We start from the raw sequence: 18,053 nt of genomic DNA on the forward strand, positions 1-18,053 counted from the left end.
GCTATCAAGGATAGGAGGTGTAGGACGGGTAACAGGTTTCAGTCGGGGAGCCGGGGGAAGTGGAGGAGGAACAGATTCGCCACTAGATTCACCACTCTTGGATTTTCTCTTATTTTTACTAAATATTTTTTTAGGGAATAAGCCATCTTAATTAATCAAGAAAAGTAAATAAAACAAACAAAAGTATAATATTAAACTTAAGAGTTGGAACGAGTTTACCGAATTGACGAACAACTTGTTGAAAAATAATTATCGTTGAAGATTTCAATTCACCAACTTCACAATTTTGCACAAATTGTAACAATTAAGTAAGCAATTATAGAAGAATATTAGAGAGAGATTGAAAGAAAAATGAAAGAATAAGGGGGTATTTATAGTTGAAAATAGGGAAAAAGTATAATTATAAAAAGTTTGGGGTTAAAACAAAATTTGGGGGGTTAAATGGCTATTTTACAAATAGCCAACGGCTATTTTGGCAGACCAAACGGCTAGTTTTTAAATGGCCAAACGGTCAAAAATTTTTTTAAAAAAGATTATCCATTGGGCCTGTTTAGGACCGTTTAGGACCGCTTGAACTGGCCCACTTCTCATCCGGTCCCGGTCCTAAACGGTCTCGGTCTCGCGGGCCCCCCTATGAGACCGGCCCACTACCCGGCCCACCACCCCACGGTCTCGGTCCTATCCGGTTAGGACCGTTTAGGCCCACCGCCCATGTGGGCTTGCGGTCCTGGGCCGGTCCCGGTCCTAACCGGCCCACATGCCACCCTTAACTGTGACTGCCATGCCCTCAACATCATTGCTCCTGACCTGGTGGAGCGAGTAAACTTCACTAAGAAGGGGTTTACATACGTTTACATGTATCTCTTCACTTTGGATTCATTTTCTTTGAGTGGTGTACTTGACCCCGTGAGTTTGGAGATGTGCCACCGGTACCAGGTTTATTTGGCACAGGTGGGCCCTTGGGTGTGGCGAATGGTCGCATGTCTGTGGCGGCTGTGCCTGGAAACGAAGGAGCCTCTCACCTTGTCTCATATGATAAACCTCTATTCACCCAATATCTTCTGCGGAGGAGTAATAAATTTTAGCAAGCGTGGCCACCATGCTTTGCTTACCAACATGGACGATGACAATGACAGTGGATGAATGTAGCAGTTTGTCGTCATTGCTACCAGGGATATCATCCCGGCCACAACTCCATCCTTCCTTGAATCCTGGACTTGTTCACGTAAGTTTAAAGTCTATCTCTTTTTCTGAAAATAGGCTGATTTATGTCATTGTTAACCTTTCCTTATTCATTATTTCAGTAACTCGATGGACACCTCCAAGGGTTGAAGGCCTTGACCGGTGGGTTCAGAAGATTCTGCACATGACCACATCAGAGACCCACCGGTGGAAGGAGTTGGCCCCAAAATACAGGTGGAGGGCCAAGAATCACGGTAAACTGACTCTTCCTTCGTCCCACCTTTATATATAAGAAAACCTGCTAATCCTGCCTTTTTGTTTGATCCAGGTCTTTCTCAGGGTTCTGTTTTCATCCATGAGGAGGATGTTTTGGTTGACCATACAGAGGCTACAAGGCTATTGCAGGAAGCTCTTGCCCGAATGGGTGCCCTCAGATCTGCTTCCAGTGCATGTGCTTCTTCTCGGAGTCAACCAGTCAGAGAAGAAGCAATCAAAAAGGCGACGTTCTTCCTTAGCCAGGGGTAAAAATAAGAAAATAAAGAAGGCCACGCCCGAGCCAGCCCAGCCACTGTGGTCATTAATGATGATAGGGAAGCTAGTGATGAAGAGGCTTCCCTTCAAAGGAGACAAAGATCTTCATCAGCTCAACAGAATTCTCAATATGGAGAGCTTAGAACACCAACCGAGGGCGACGTCCGAGCGCTCTGGGAGAGTTTGACTTAGTGGAGAATGCCGATTCTCCTTTTCCGGTCCCAGTTGCTACTTCCGGTACTATGAGATCGAGTACCGGGCCTCTTCTACCTTCAGTTGGTGAGCAACCAACAACCAGCAATGCTTCTACCGCAACTGCTTCTCATCCTTCAACACCATCAGCTTTATCTCCATCCACGCCGACCATACCTTTATCACCAGCAACTGCTACATTTCCCCTTCTGATCGCAGATGCCCAAGAGGAGGATGTCCCTCCTCCCCAGTCCCCTGACCACGGGAATTTGGGGCACAACTACTCGCCCCCTTTTGGAGATCCCCATGGGGGAAGGCGTGTCTCTCTCTTGGTGCCAAGGAGTGCCATCTGCTGTCTAGGCCAGTGGAACTCGCCAATTATCTGAATCCGCTGGCTTTAGAGAAAGATAAGAAGAAAATACACTCTCTTTCGCGGAGTGTATGATAAATAACGCCATGCACAATGCAACATCGGTATTGCACTTATTCTCTTTACTGCTTGTTTCTTCTTGACTTGTTATGACAAGGTTTCTAACTTTGGTATTTCTTTGCAGGCCAACTTCCTTACTTCTGAGGGCCTTTAGAAATTGATCCTCTCTAAAGAGGGATTAAGTCCGAGATGGATCAATTCGCCGCGCGCCTCCCGATATTAGAAGCGAAAGCCGCTGAGGCGAATGATCTTGAGGCCCGACTACAGCTTAGCTGGCAGGAGGTAGTGGTCCTTAGTCAAGCAGCTTCTCAATTAAATGGTCAATTCCAAGAAGCTAAGGCTAAGTGGCTTGAAGTTCAAGATGTTGTGCTTGTTGTTGCCGAGCACGAGACTACCTCTATTGAGCGAGTGAATAACTTGGAGGCAACCTTGAATTCCAAAGCTGAAGAGGTTGCTGATGCCGAAGAAAAGTGTGCCCAGATAGAGGATAGGTATAAGAAGATCATGGAACATAATAAGGTTCATATAACCACTATCCATGAACTCGATTTTAGCCTTAGCACCATGAGATCCGAGCGAGATGGCCTTTTGACCGAGGTTGATTGGCTTAAATCAAAACTTCAGCGCCGAGGGGATTCCTCATCATAAAAAACACACACTCTATATATCATATGAGGAGGAAAACCTTAGAAAAGGCCAAAGCGGGCGTCATTGATATTGAAGATGAGATCGCCAAAGCCCGAGCATTGGAGTTAACTGCTCGAGAATACCTCCCGGCTCAACCTGATGCAACTGACTCTTCTAGTTCCGATTTCGAGTTCTCAGAAACTAAGGAGGAACTTGCAGAGAATAATGATGAAGGCCAGGATCCTGAGCCGGCGGCAGATCCGCCTACTTCTCCCGGGGGCGCAAATGCTTCTTTTCCCCCGAGTTCTGTGGGTGTAGTTTAGCTTTTTGCTTTCTTTTTCTTTGTTGTTTTCCTTTTGTATTTTTATACTTGTGTTGCTTGGCACGTTTAATAAATAAAAGTACTTTTTGTTTGAGCATTGCACAAAGTTTATTCTTTTTGTATCGTATTAGGCAAGGCTTTAGGTGTATTTTCCCCCGATATCATTTGGGTTGCGGGCATAAACTCTTTCGGAACCAACCCTTTACTATGCGGGTTTCATAATAGAGGGCCCTCTTATGTTTACAGTGCTCTTGAAGAGGACGTCTCCTATTCATTCTGGCACTAGGATTTGAAGTACTTAGTTAACTTTCAAATGATAAAATTGATTCATCGTTTGGACAAGAAATAAGATAAAAATAAAAGGACTTCATTTTATTCCTTTTATCTTTAAAATTACATAATCAGTCGAGTGCTTCAAGAAAAGAAATTGCCAATACATGTGGCTAATTTGTAGAACTTCTTTCTACGGGGCTTGCTGTGCAGTCCCCGGTACCGATAAGACATTTTTGTTCCCAGGTCATGTAGTCCTAGTTTTCGTGGCAATTAGGTTGTCGTATTCTCATACTATCCCCCCACCCCGTGTTCGAATGCGAAGAGTGTGAATTGGAACTCTAGAAATCTTTCTTCTTCGGAGGAAAAACACTAGTGAATGGTTGGATAATCTTTGGTTCGATAGCAAGCTTCGTTTCCCGTTAGGAACTTTGCTATCGAGCAAATGATTATCTAACCACCCCCTAGTGGCTTGTTTAAGGAAAAACACTTGTGAACGGTTGAATAGCCTTTGGTCCGATGGCAACTTTTGCTTCCCATTAGGAATTTGCCATTGAGCCAAAGACTATTTAACCATCCCGCAGTGGTTTTTTGTTTCAATGCCTTGTCATTTAAAGGTCTTATCTCTACTGATGACATTTCCTTTGTAGTATGCTTTCCGTCCTCATTCAAAACCTTGCCAGAAAAATTCAATTGGGACAAAAAGTGTAGCACATACTTTCAGTATAAGCAGGTTTCATCAGCAGTAATACATTTTGAGGTGAGTTACATTCCAGTTGCTCGGCAATTTGACCCCATCTTGGTTTTCTAGTTCGTATGATCCTTTTCCGGTGATAACTGAAACCCGATAAGGGTCTTTCCAAGTCGGACCCAGCTTTCCTGCGTTGATCTCCCGAGTGTTTTGAGTCACTTTCCTTAAAACCAAGTCTCCCACTTTAAAATAGCGGAGATTAGCCCTCCGATTATAGTACCTTTCCATCCTTTGTTTCTGAGCCACCATTCTTATATGCGCCAAGTCCCTGCGTTCGTCAAGTAGATCCAGTTTGACCAGCAATGCTTCATTATTTGCTTCTTCGTCCGCCAGGAAGTACCGTAAGGTCGGTTCTCCTACTTCCACCGAGATCAGTGCTTCTGCGCCGTCTACGAGAGAGAAAGGTATCTCCCCTGTGCTTGACTTGGCTTTCGACCGGTATGCCCATAGCACCCCTGGTAACTCTTCGGGCCACTTGCCCTTTGCTGCTTCCAACCTCTTTTTGAAGCTTTTAATAATCATTTTATTGGTTGATTCTGCCTACCCATTTGCACTCGGATGGTATGGTGAAGATGTGATTCTTTTAATTTTCAGGTCTTCAAGAAATTTTGTAACCTTAGAGCCTATGAATTGTGGCCCGTTGTCGCAGCAATCTCCTTCAATATTTCAAACTGGTAAATTATGTTTTCCCATAGGAAATTGACCACTTCACGCTCATCGATCTTCTGGTAAGGACCTGCTTCAACCCATTTAGTTAAGTAATCGGTTAGAACTAAAAGAAATCTTACCTTCCTGGGAGCCGGTGGCAACAGTCCAACTATGTCCATCCCCCATTTCATAAATAGCCATGGGGATAGTACCGAATGCAACAGTTCTACCGGTTGGTGTATCAACGGTGCATGATGTTGACACTTGTCGTATTTCTGAATGAATGTCTTCGCATCTTGTTCCATCCGAGGCCAGTAGTATCTGGCCCTAACCAATTTTAGGACCAACGTATTTGCACCTTAATGATTCCCGCAAATTCCTTCATGAACCTCTCTCATGATGTAGTTAGCCTCGGAGGCTCCTAAACATAAGCTGTAGCGAGCTGCTTTGGTGCTGAGTGTCCGGGATGCCTTTGGGACTTCGCCCAACTTGTCGTGCTTAAGGTAACCGATGATCTCATTCCTCCAGTCCCAGACTAGGTTGGTTGTATTTATTTCATAATAACTGTCCACATCCAGTACCGAATGCATGAGTTGAACGATTGTACCAGAATCAGATCCCTTCATTTCCGTGGACGATCCCAAATTAGCCAATGCATCTGCTTATGCATTTTCTTCTCTCGGAATGTGGGTGATTGGCCATTACCTGAACCGTGCGAGTAAAGATTGAAATTTAATCACATATTATTTAATTCTCTCTTCCTTGGTGTCGAAGATTCCATATACTTGATTTACTACTAGTTGAGAATCGCATTTGATTTCAATGACCTCGGAGTCTAGCCCTCGGGCCAGTTCAAGTCCTGCAATTAAAGCCTCATACTTGGTTTCATTGTTAGTCAAGGGAAAAGTTTTTATGGCCTACCTCAGGGTTTCTCCCGAGGGTGTGATTAAGACCACCCCGAGTCCGGGCCCTTTCATGTTGGAAGCTCCGTCCGTGAACAAGGTCCAAAGTCCTGATGTCATTTCTGACACCATAACCACTTATTTTGTGGCTAAAGGTAGTAGCTCGAGACTGAAATTGGCCACGAAGTCAGCCAAAACGTGTGATTTGATCGGAGTCCTTGATTTATATTCCATATCAAATTCACTAATTTCAACTGCCTATTTGGCCAGCCGACCTAACAACTCAGGTTTGTGAAGGACATTCCGCAGGGTAAAAGTTGTCACCGCAGCTACCGGGTGGCACTGAAAATAAGTCCTGAGCTTTCGAGCGGTGACTACGAGAGCTAAGGCCAGTGTTTCCAGGTGTGAATAATGCGTTTTCGCTCTCGATAAAATTTTGCTAACATAATTAGACAGGAGATTGCGTACCTTCGTCCTCCCGGACTCGAACGACACTGACTGCTACCTCCGAGACCGCTAAGTATATTAGCAATTGTTCGCCTTCATCCAGTTTTGATAGTAACGGAGGGCTTGATATATACCGTTTTTGGTCCTTTAAGGCCTGTAGGCATTCTGGTGTCCATTCAAAGTTGTTCTTCTTCTTCAGAAGTGAGATGCAGTGATGACATTTTTTTCGAAGACCGAGAAATGAACCTGCTTAGAGCGGCCAGTCTCCCGATTAGGATTTGGACATATTTTACGTTTGTTAGCTAGTTTGGAATGTCCTCGATGGCTTTAATCTTATCGGGATTGACTTCGATCCCCCTTTGTGACACCAGGAAACCCAAAATTTTACCGGATCTAACTCTGAATGCACACTTTTCAAGGTTAAGCTTCATGTTGTCCTTCCTTAGGATGTCGAAGGTTTCCTGAAGGTGTTTTAGATGGTCACCTTCATTCAAAGAAATGACCAACATATCATCTATATACACTTCCATTGTTTTTCCTATTTGCTTTTCGAACATTTTGTTACCGAGCCTCTAATAAGTGGCTCCGGCATTTTTAAGCCCGAAGGGCATCACATTGTAGCAATATGTGCCAAAGTTCGTTATGAATGAAGTTTTTTCCTGATCCTCCGGGTTTATCTTAATTTGGTTGTACCCGGAATAGGCATCAAGGAAACTCATCAACTCGTGTCCGGTCGTTGCATCAATCATTTGATAAATGCTTGGCAGTAGAAACGAGTCTTTTGGGCACGCCTTATTCAAATCCTTATAATCTACATACATACGGAATTTATATTCTTTTTCGGAACTACTACTACGTTAACTAGCTAGTGGGGATACTTTACCTCCTGGATTGAACCGATGTCGAGCAGTCGAGTTACATCTTCTTTGACAAACTTATTTATGACCTCGGCAATTGGGCGCTTCTTTTTCCTTATCGGTGGGATAAGTGGGTCCAAGCTTAGCTTATGTACGGACACCTCTAGCGGGATACCATTCATATTCGCGTGCGACGATGCAAAACAATCAACGTTAGTTTTAAGAAATTCAATAAATCCTGACCTGCGCTCGGGGTTGAGTCCTGTCCCCAAGTGGAATTTGCTCTCCGAGAATTTTTCGAACAACGGCACCTGTTCGAGCTCTTCCGTCGTGGACTTGGTCGTGTCCGTTTCTTCCAGTACCTGAAAATATTTTGGTACCTGGTGGGATTCCGACAGCTCCTCCCCTTTGTCATCTTCGTTCGGTTCGGGAGTAGGCATCAGTTTTTGTAATTGTTATGCCTTGTGTTTCTTCCCTTTACTCCTAGAAACCAATACCGTGTTCATCTCCCTTACTGCCGGTTAATCTCTTTTTATCTGTTTGATTCCCTCTGGAGTTAGGAATTATAGAAGTTGGTGATATGTTGATAGTACGACCTTCATCTCATTTAGCCATGGTTTGCCAAGAATTATGTTGTAGCCCATGTCGTCGTCTACTACTTCAAATAAGGTAGTCTTCATGACCACTTCGGCATTCGTGCGTAGCAAGCTCTCCCCTCAGGTTGTCACACTTGCTAAGTTGAACCCGGCGAGGAGTTTTGTTGCGGGAATGATGCTTCTGGTTTGCTTGGCTTGTTCCAACACTCTCCATTGAATGATGTTGGCTGAACTTCCTGGGTCAACCAAAATACATTTAATCTTGAAATCTAAAACGTTAAGAGAAATTACTAGGGCATCGTTGTGCGGCAAAATAATCCCATCAGTGTCTTCTTCTGTGACGGTGATATTGTCTTCAGAGACTTCTCGGAGTTTCTTTCTATGTGACATTGATACCTTCGTCTTCTTGGATGTCGAGAAAGTTACCCTGTTGATCTCGTTCCCCCGAAAATTCATGTTGATAGTTAGTCGAGAAGGGTCTTCCCCTATCTTCGAGGGCTCTGCGTTGTCTCGTCTGTGGCTGTAATATTTCTTAGCCCGATCTCTTAAGAAATCTCTAAGATGGTCGTTCTTTAGCAGTATTTCCACCTCCTCGCGCAAATATCAGCAATCCCCAGTTCGGTGGCCATTAGTCTCATGGTATTCACACCATAAATTAGGATCCCTCTAGCTAGGATTGGATCTCATCGGACTCGTAACTATTCTTCCTTGATGTTCCTCACCGCCGATACCAGCTCCACCACGCTGACGTTGAAATTATACTCGGACAACCGAGGATAAGTTGAATTCCGGGAACTCGATACCTCTTTTTCCTAAAACGACCTAATGTTTCGGCCGTGGTAAACCCTTCTATCGGGGGCGAACCTATCCATCAACCGGAATCCCTTGTTGTTGCGTCCTCCAGCCCTCTCGCAGGGAAAGAAACGACCCTTAGAAGACTGTCGATCTGCATCAAAATCATCTTTTGATTTATCCCTGTTCTTTTCTCGATACCGACCTTTGGTTGATGCCGGAAAACTGAGCTGATCATCTTCTATCCTTATCTTTGATTCATAGCGGTTATGGACATCCGGCCATGTGGTTGCATGGAACTCGAGCAAGCTTTCTTTCATCTTCTTGTAAGTGTCAGAGCTCCTCGGATTCAACCCTTAGTAAATGCCTCAACTGCCCATTCATCTGGCACAGATAGTAATAACATCCTTTCTTTCTGGAACCTGATCACGAACTCGCGCAACAATTCAGACTCTCCTTGCAAAATTCTGAATATGTCCTCTTTATGGTCCTGGACCTTCCTGGCCCCAGCATAAGCCTTGATGAGAGAATCTGCGAGTATTTCAAACGAATCAATTAAGTGTTCGGGTAAGAGTGAATACTATGTCTAGGCCCCCCTGTGAGGGTTTCTCCGAATTTCTTCAGCAGGACCGACTCAATCTCATGTTGGGCCAAGTCGTTTCCTTTCACCATCGTTTTGTAAGTTGTAATGGGCTCCTGAGGGTCCAAAGTCCTATCGTACTTCGGTATGTCTGGCATTTTGAACCATTTTGGGATCAATTGTAGTGTTGCGCTCGGCTTGAACGACAACTGGGTGTACTTCTTCGAGTCTAAGCCCTTCAACACTGGCAGTGCGCCCAGAATTTGGTCCATTCGAGTGTGGAACTCTTTCGCATTCTGATCCATACGCTCGTTTATTTCCCTCATGAATCTCATGAGTTTGGTTTTGAAAGGATCATTGCCGTTGTCGTTACCGGATCCATTGCCGATCCCCCCGGTTTTGTAGAAGCCAACCTCTCCCCTCGGGGTGTTGTTATCAACCCTTTGGGTTATTTGATTTGCGGGAACGCCGGGAGGAACATGGCCTCTTCCATTCACATTGTTGGAAGAACCTGACAATGCCTGCTTGAGTTCTTTCATGGCCTGGTCCTGCCTTGAGAGATGGCCCATGATGGCCTTTTGGTGCTCCCTCAAGATCCTTACCGTTTTCGCAACGTGCTCGCCCTCAGCGTTGTCAGGAGTTGTCTCCCATACATGTCGGGGATAACGCAGGCCATGAATGCCAAAATTCTCTGCAACGGCTGTGTATTTAATACTAAGGAATATTCTTCATTAAATGTCATCTTGTGACAAACATTCATTTGCTTCCGTTGAGTGTGTTCTCTTCGGGATCTTCCCGGTGCCAACTAAAGCTGTTGTCCTCAAACTTGGTTTCTACTCGCTTCATCTTCTATTTGCCTCCGGTTCCACGTGTCACACTATCATACGAATATTTAATATAAACCGATTTTACCCTATACGCTAATCCCCATTTTTCTATCTTCACTACTCTCTACTTGTTGTCGTCGTTTGGTTGATATACTAGTTATGTGCGGACTATAATGCAATGAATTATATTATGTCCTGCCTGTACTCTATTTTTAATCTAATGAATCAAACATCTACCAAAAAATTAATTATTAAATAATTTTATTATTCTTTAATCCGTATTATTGTGCTAATTAATACACATATAGAGCATTTTTATATTTAAATAATTTCATTCCCGCATTGCTAATACACTTATCTTATTCCACATTATATCTCACATAAAATAATATATAGATTTTCGAGCGCATAGTTTAATACGGGTATTATTTAATATCGCTAATCAAATACTACATAATTATGCAAAAAATATTTTTTTATGCGGTATTTTATGTTGCAAATAATTATTTCAAAGGATCAACCAAATGACCCCTAACAATTAATGCAGTTTATGATTCTGTGTTTTTCTCTCCTCGCCCCCCTCCCCCCCCCCCAAAAGCTAGTATCATAAATTGAATACGAAGGTTAGCATAGTTGCGTCTTATATCACAAAATTACTCGTCTCTAATTAATCCACTTTAAAAAAAGATTCTCTTTGCTGCAATTAATCCACCATACACTTTTCCTAGAAGTATATGGTGCATCAACAACTTCACTTAGCTAAACTGAATGTGCACGAGTACTGAACTCTTTCGAACTTATTGGTGCGAAAAAGACAGTTATGCAGGGCAGCCCAAAGTCACTTTTGATATTGTGCGATATTATTTGTTATGGACCAAAATCACATAGTAGCTTTTCCATAAGACCTCACAAGTGTATTCATACACCTTATAATATGTAGTTTCGTTTTCTTATTTACGTTAGGCATATTTATATAAAATAGCTAACTAGATTTATTGTTTACTTTTCTTAATCGGTGTATATAAATTATCTACTTATTATATACGGTTATACACATATTATACATGAATTATATATAATTATACATCTGTCGGCTATCTTTAGTTTAAACGATTAGGTGAGCAACTATTTTAAATTAATTCTACTTTACTCATTTCACTTTTACTTAATTCCCCTATTGTGAAACTGTATTCGCACGACCACTTTATAAAAAGACGAGACTTTTCATGTTCTCTTATTTATTTTACTAATGATGATTATACTTTGGTTGTTAGAAGAAAATCCATGATGAAGAGGCATACATTGATAACGAAGGTTGTATAGGGTAAAATTGGTCTGTAATAAATGATCAAATAATAGTATGTCACGTGGAATCGAAGACAGGTAAAAGGCGAATCACGTAACAATCTACCGGGAACAATAGCTGCAGCTGGTATCGGATAAACCCTGAAAGGAGCCTGGTCAATGGGAGCAGTTCGAATGTTTGCCATCGGATAACATTCAATAAAGAATATTCCCTAACATTAAATGGGCAGTCGTTGCAGAGAATATTTGCATTCATGGCCTGCCGTTACATATTCATCAATGGCTCCTTTATTGTCATTTTAAAGGGGCTTGATCCTAGGATCTTGTTTTCCTAGATATAGCTATAAATAGTAGGCTCAATAACCATTGTAAGCAAAGAGAGTTCTTGAAAGAACTTATGCTGTATTACACTTTCGCTCTCAATTAAAACAACTTTATTTGCTTTTTATATTGTTCTTATTTCTGTTCTTGAAGCCAGGTTTGCCAACTTCTTCAATCTTAATCGTTAAGTCTTACTTTTAATCTTGTTTATTTACCATTATTGGATCAAATCAGTTCTCTTGTCTATAAACCACCTAACAAATTCAACTATATCATTTTACGGGTAAACAGTTTGGCGCCCGTCGTGAGGCTTAGACAGTTGCGTAATTCAGTTGATCCTTGCATTTATTACCAACTTGTTTGATTCTTTGTTCCTTAGGAAGAAATAGAAAATGGCAGCTAACGATATCAACGTCCCACAAGACATTGAGGGACATGAAAATTTGCCTTAACATGAGGATTCAATCAATAACACCCGCAACTAGGGGGATGAGGCAACCCCGGTCTGTGAAGGACAGTACCCCCGACATGTACGGGAGCCAACTCCCAATGACACGGAAGAGGAACACATTTCAAAAACAGTAAAAATCCCAAGAGAGCAACAGAAAGCCATCATGTTCCTGAAAATCAAACGGCTCAAAGAGGTGATCAATACCCCGAGGGGTAAGTTCAGTTTCGATGGTACCGGGGAGACCGGTAGCGGATCTGGCAATGATAACAGCAATGATCCTTCCATTACCAAGCTCATGAGATTTATGAGGGAAATAAACGAACAAATGGATCAAAACATGAAGGAGTTTCACACCCGAATGGATCAGATTCCGGGAGCACCACCATGTTACATTTTGCATTTTCGTACGTAAATATTTCGTCGTAAGTTAATCGACGTAGACTCGGAAATGAGATTATGTTTTGTGAGGTTAAAAGAATTTATGTTATTTATAACAGGCAATAAGTAAGTGACGTGAAGGTTAGAAGAGAGTAGACGAATCACACAAAATAAGTATCGTTGAAGGTTGTCAATTTTGGATAAAATACGGTCCGAACTATAATACTTGGTATTTATGGACTAGTGCCATACAAGGTACCACATGACCATGATAGTAAGGGGTATAAGGTATGTTAAAAATGAGTAGTATTTTAAGTAATTTGGAATAGTTCTTAATTATGTAGATAATTGGGTAATTATTAATTTTTAGTGGGGGATTAACTAATTAATTAAAATATTTGGATAGGCTTAATAAGCCTCCCAACGTGGCAGCCAATGAAGTATTGATCAAATCCCAACAAATGACTCTTAAATCATGTAGCAAGGTGACACATTTAAGAGAGTTTTGTGGCTAGGTCATCACCTAAGTGGGGCCCACATCCACTAATATTAAAAATCTCTCTAAATCACTTAAAGGAGATGCTATATCTCTACAATGTAAGGGATTTTCTTTAGCAACTTCATACGGATTTGAATGGCAACGTGATTTGCTTCAACAATTCATATGAAACTGCTTAATACTATAGCAGCGTGAAATTTCGATTCTAAGGGAGTACGGTACAATCTTTCTCAAGAATATCATACGGATTTTTCCCTACATTGATCCGCCATTACGTGTTTTGTCGCAATTAACGTGTGTTAGAGGGATTGTCAAGAGAATCGGCTCAGGTATGTTAAGGCTATCCCTTCTTTCTTTTTGGCATGATTCATATGATACAAATAAAACGAGCAAACGCACAACTTTCATAAATGACTCTATTCATAGAAGTACTAGGGGTGCCTATATTTTTGATTCCCCATGTGAATTATTATTATATCTTTTGTTCATGTGTCTCAAAAAAATACGTAGTTGATAAAGTTCATCTGAAAGGCATATTGCTCTTATGACATTCCGAGAAATCTTATTAACGTACTTCTTATGCATTTCATTCATTTATACATGTACATTGACCCATGACCAGATGGCGTTATATACGCACATATTTTATATATATGGGATATGGAAAAATATTACGGCGTTATATATGCACCACCACCTGATCAGTTGGTATACGTTGATGATTTCGCCCACAGAGGCCGAGATGATATAATAGGATGCCCTCAGAGGCTTGATGATGTTATGTACACCTATACATATGCATAATACGATATTTGTACGCATATGCATGACATTATAAATATTTCAGGATTCACAAAGCTATTTGGATTCACAGGTGTCCATGTTTCCTTTATGTCTTTTATGTACTGATTTTCATGCCTTACATACTTAGTACATTATTCGTACTGATGCCCCTATTTTCCGGGGCCTGCATTTCATGTCCGCAGGTATAGGTAGACAGGCTGACGGTCTCCCTTCTTAGGATCCTTGATCAGTGAGAGTTGGTGTGCTCCATTTGATCTGGAGCTACTTTGAGTTTTGGTACGATGTGTTTCTAAACATATATAGGTATGACGGGGCCCAGTCCCGTCCTTTATACAGTTGTACACTCTATTAGAGGTCTGTAGATAGTCATGTATAGTTGGATAGTATGTGGCTTTGTCGGCTTCCAGTCTTTGATATGTAGTTGTCTATAGTAGCCTTTTGGACATGTTTTCCTCACGTATGTTATTCACATAATTCAGTAGTTTATTGACAGATGATATTCATAACTGATAGCATCAAGGACAATGATAGAGTTTTGGAAGCTCCAAGGCCATTTACAAGATCTCAAGCTAAAGAGTTGCACTCTAAGGTTGCTGGATTTCAATGGCAAATAAAGAAGCTTTTAATTGTAGAGGAAGAGCTCATGCCCGAAGTAGATGAATTATCCAAGTTTTACAATTATTTGGTGATCCAAATTGAAGTCCAAGAGGAGGAAGATTGGGCCACCAAATCAGCCCTTGAAGTCCACCAAACGGGCTCAAAATGAGCTTAAAAGAGGTCCAAAGGGGGGTGTTTCAAAGGGAGCCCAATTGGAGTCCAAATCAATGGCCCAAACTAGTAGTTTTAAGGTCCAAATCTGCCCCAAAGGGATTTTGCTGCCCCCACCTAATTGTAATGACTTTTCTTACTCCTTAGCAATCACCCTACCTAATTGTAATGACTTTTTATGCCTTAGCAACCACCCTACCTAATTTTAAGGACTTTTTGTGCCTTAGTACTCCTATAAATAAGGATTTCTTCTCATTCATTGAGATACTTCATTATTGATTAAGTATATCATACTTTGAGAGTTCTTTTGAACCTTTGTTACTTGTGCTTTGAGATTTATCTTTCAACCTTTACTAGTTCATAGTTCAAGGTAGTAATATTACTTCTCTATTGTGATATCTTTGATTCCTTTGTGGTATTCTTAGAAAGCGATTAATACTAGTTATTAATTGTTGTCTCAAGTTACTCGTAAAACGGTCAAGATCCGAATCTATTATTTTGATTTGCTTTTAAGTAAAGGCGTTTGATTTCTTCAATAAATCAAGATGTTGTTGCTTTGATCTTGTCAAGGCTATAGAACTTGTGTTCTTGGAAGTTCTTGGAATTATTTCCTTGAATTTTCCCATAACCTTTATTTTCTGCCCTTTAGTTCTAGTTGCTCAATTCCTTATTGTTATTGCTTCCGCATTAACTTTTCAAATTCTTACTCTAGTTTGGATTTACGACCTTGTCGTTATCAATAACCTACCCTTAATTCATGTTTATATCGTATACGCATGCTTAGGGGTGTTCAACAGGTAGGACTCGGGCACTCGTCATGGCCCATCAGTTTGGGTCGTGACACACTAGTTTTGAAGGGCCTAGATTCAAAAAATATATACTCAGTTGCCGTTTAAACCAAGAGCAGCACTGGAGTTAATTCTGAAGAGGTTCAAAATGCCGGACATACCAAAATACGATGGGACTTCAGACCCGCAGGAGCACATCACAACTTATACCACAGATGTGATAGGGAACGATTTGGCTCAACATGAGATCGAATCGGTTTTACTAAAAAAGTTTGGAGAAACCCTCACGAAGGGGGCCCTGACATGGTATTCACTTTTACCCAAACATTCAATTGACTCTTTTGAAATGCTTGCAGATTTCATAAAGGCCCATGCCTGTGCCAGAAAGGTACAAGCCAGGAAGGCGGACATATTTAGGATCGCCCAAGGTGAGTCTGAATTGTTGCGGGAATTCATAATCAAATTCCAGAAAGAGAGGATGGTGCTACAGCCATACCAGACGAGTGGGCAGCGGAGGCATTTACAAAGGGTTTGAATCCAAGGAGCTCCGACACCTCCCGAAAGCTGAAGGAAAGCGTGCTCGAATTCCAAGCGACTATATGGGCAGATGTTCATAATCGTTATGAATAAAAAATAAGGATAGAAGACAATCAGCTCGAGTTCCCTACATCAACCAAGGGACGGGACCGAGACAAGAACCAGGATAAGTTCAAAAGTGATTTTGATGCGCACCAGCGATCTTTTAAAGGTCGTCTCCTACCATACGAGAGAATCGAAGGATGCGGCAGCAAAGGGTTCCGGTCCTCGGATAAGTTCACTCCCGACAGAAGAACTGACAGTGGCCGGAATAACAGATCGTTACAAGAAAAAAAGATACCGGGGATCCGGGACTCCACACATCTAGGTTATCGAATTATAACTTCAACATCAACATAGTGGAGTTGGTATCAACAGTGAGGAATATCAAAGATTCATAATTCCCTAAGCAAACAGATCCGATCCCATCTAGAGGGATCCTAACTTATGGTGTGAATATCATGGGACTCACGGCCACAGAACTGGGGACTGCCAGCATCTGCGTGAAGAGGTGGCGATGTTGTTGAAGAATGACTATCTCAGGGAGTTCATGAGCGACCGGGCCAAGAACAATTACGGTCATAGTCAGGACAATACGGAGCCTACTAAGATAATAGAATACCCTCCTCGGTTGACTATCAACATGATTTTCAGAGGAACAAGCTCGGCTCAATGTCTTAGATTTCAAGATTAAGCGTGTTTTGGTTAATCCAGGAAGCTCGACTAATATTATTCAATGGAGAGTGCTGGAACATGCAAAGTTAACCGGAAGCATTATTCCGGAAACAAAACTCCTCACTGGGTTCAACTTGGCAAGTGTAACATCACGAGGAGAGATCCTGCTGCCCACGAACGCTGAAGGGGTAACCAAGACCACCTTATTCGAAGTGGTTGACGGCGACATGGGTTACAACATAATCCTCGAAAGACCATCTTTACATGAGATGAAGGTTGTGTCCTCAACATATCATCACCTGATGAAATTCCCGACCTTGGAAGGAATCAATCAGATAAGAGGAGATCAATCGGCGGCAAGAGAAATGAACGTAGTGTCGATTTCCAGCAGCAAAGAAAGGAGCCCAGCAAATAGCCATTACCGGAACCGACGCCTTCTTCCCTAACTAATGAAGATAAAGGCGAAGAGTCGTCGGAATCCTACCAGGTGCCGAGATACTTTCAGGTACTAGAGGAGATAGATGCAACCAAGTCCACTGTAGAAGAACTCGAGCAAGTGTCTTTGTTCGAAGAATTCTTATAAAGGAAGTTTCACTTGGGAACACGGCTCAATCCCAAACTCAGGTCAGGATTTATTGATTTCCTTAAAGCGAACGTTGATTATTTTGCATAGTCGCACTCAGATATGACAGGTAGCCCATTAGAGGTGGTTGTGCACAAGCTAAGCTTGGACCCAAACTTCCCACTGATAAGCAAAAAAGAAACGTCCAATATCTGAGGTCAAAAATATATTTGTTAAAGAAGAGATAACTCGACTACTCGACATCGGTCCAATCCGTGAGGTAAAGTATCCTGAATGGTTAGCTAATGTAGTTGTAGTTCCCAAGAAGAATAACAAGTTTACAATATGCATAGGTTACAAGGACTTAAATAAGGCATGCCCTAAAGACTCGTTCCCATTACCAAACATTGATCAAATGATTGATGCAACGGCCGAGCATGAGTTAATAAGTTTCCTCTATGCCTACTCCGGGTATAATCAAATCGAGATGAACCCGGAGGATCAGGAAAAAACTTCGTTCATAACAAACTTTGGCACATATTGTTATAATGTGATGCCACTCGGGCTTAAAAACATTGGGGCTACTTATCAGAGGCTCGTGAACAAAATGATCGAGAAGTAAATTGGCAAACCAATGGAAGTATATATCAATGACATGATTTCAAGTCTTTGAATGCAGGCAATCATTTGAAGCACCTCCAAGAAACCTATCTTGAGGAAGCATAACATGAAGCTCAACTCGGAAAAATGTGCATTTGGGGTTGGATCCGGTACGTTCTTGGGGTTCTTGGTCTCATAGAAACGGATCGAGGTAAATCCCTATAAAATCAAAGCTATCGAAGACATCCTGGACCAGCTAACGAGTGTAAAAGAAGCACAAAGGCTAACCGAAAGATTGGCCGCTTTAAGAAGGTTTATCTCTTGATCCTCGAAAAAATGTCATCACTTTTTCTCACTTCTGAAGAAGAAGAA

The 18,053-nt window shown here is 41.8% G+C and overlaps 1 protein-coding gene across 1 annotated transcript; it reads right to left on the reverse strand.

Annotated features, from left to right (window-relative positions):
* Positions 1-4,007: 4,007 nt before the first annotated feature.
* On the reverse strand, positions 4,008-4,827 carry LOC138909098 (uncharacterized). Its single transcript, XM_070200216.1, has 2 exons — positions 4,324-4,827; positions 4,008-4,229 (listed from the first exon to the last, which is right to left on the reverse strand). The coding sequence occupies exons 1-2, from the start codon at positions 4,825-4,827 to the stop codon at positions 4,008-4,010; spliced, it is 726 nt and encodes a 241-aa protein (XP_070056317.1).
* Between the last annotated feature and the right edge of the window lie 13,226 nt (positions 4,828-18,053).

Source organism: Nicotiana tomentosiformis, chromosome 1 (genome assembly GCF_000390325.3).
Source record: "Nicotiana tomentosiformis chromosome 1, ASM39032v3, whole genome shotgun sequence".
Lineage (NCBI taxonomy): Eukaryota > Viridiplantae > Streptophyta > Magnoliopsida > Solanales > Solanaceae > Nicotiana > Nicotiana tomentosiformis.

Coding starts and splice junctions, on each gene's coding strand:
- LOC138909098 (XM_070200216.1), bottom strand. CDS start 4,827: ATGATTATTAAAAGCTTCAAAAAGAGGTTGGAAGCAGCAAAGGGCAAG. Junction 4,230..4,323: donor AATTGCCGAGCAACTGGAAT/GTAACTCACCTC, acceptor TTTTCTGGCAAG/GTTTTGAATGAGGACGGAAA.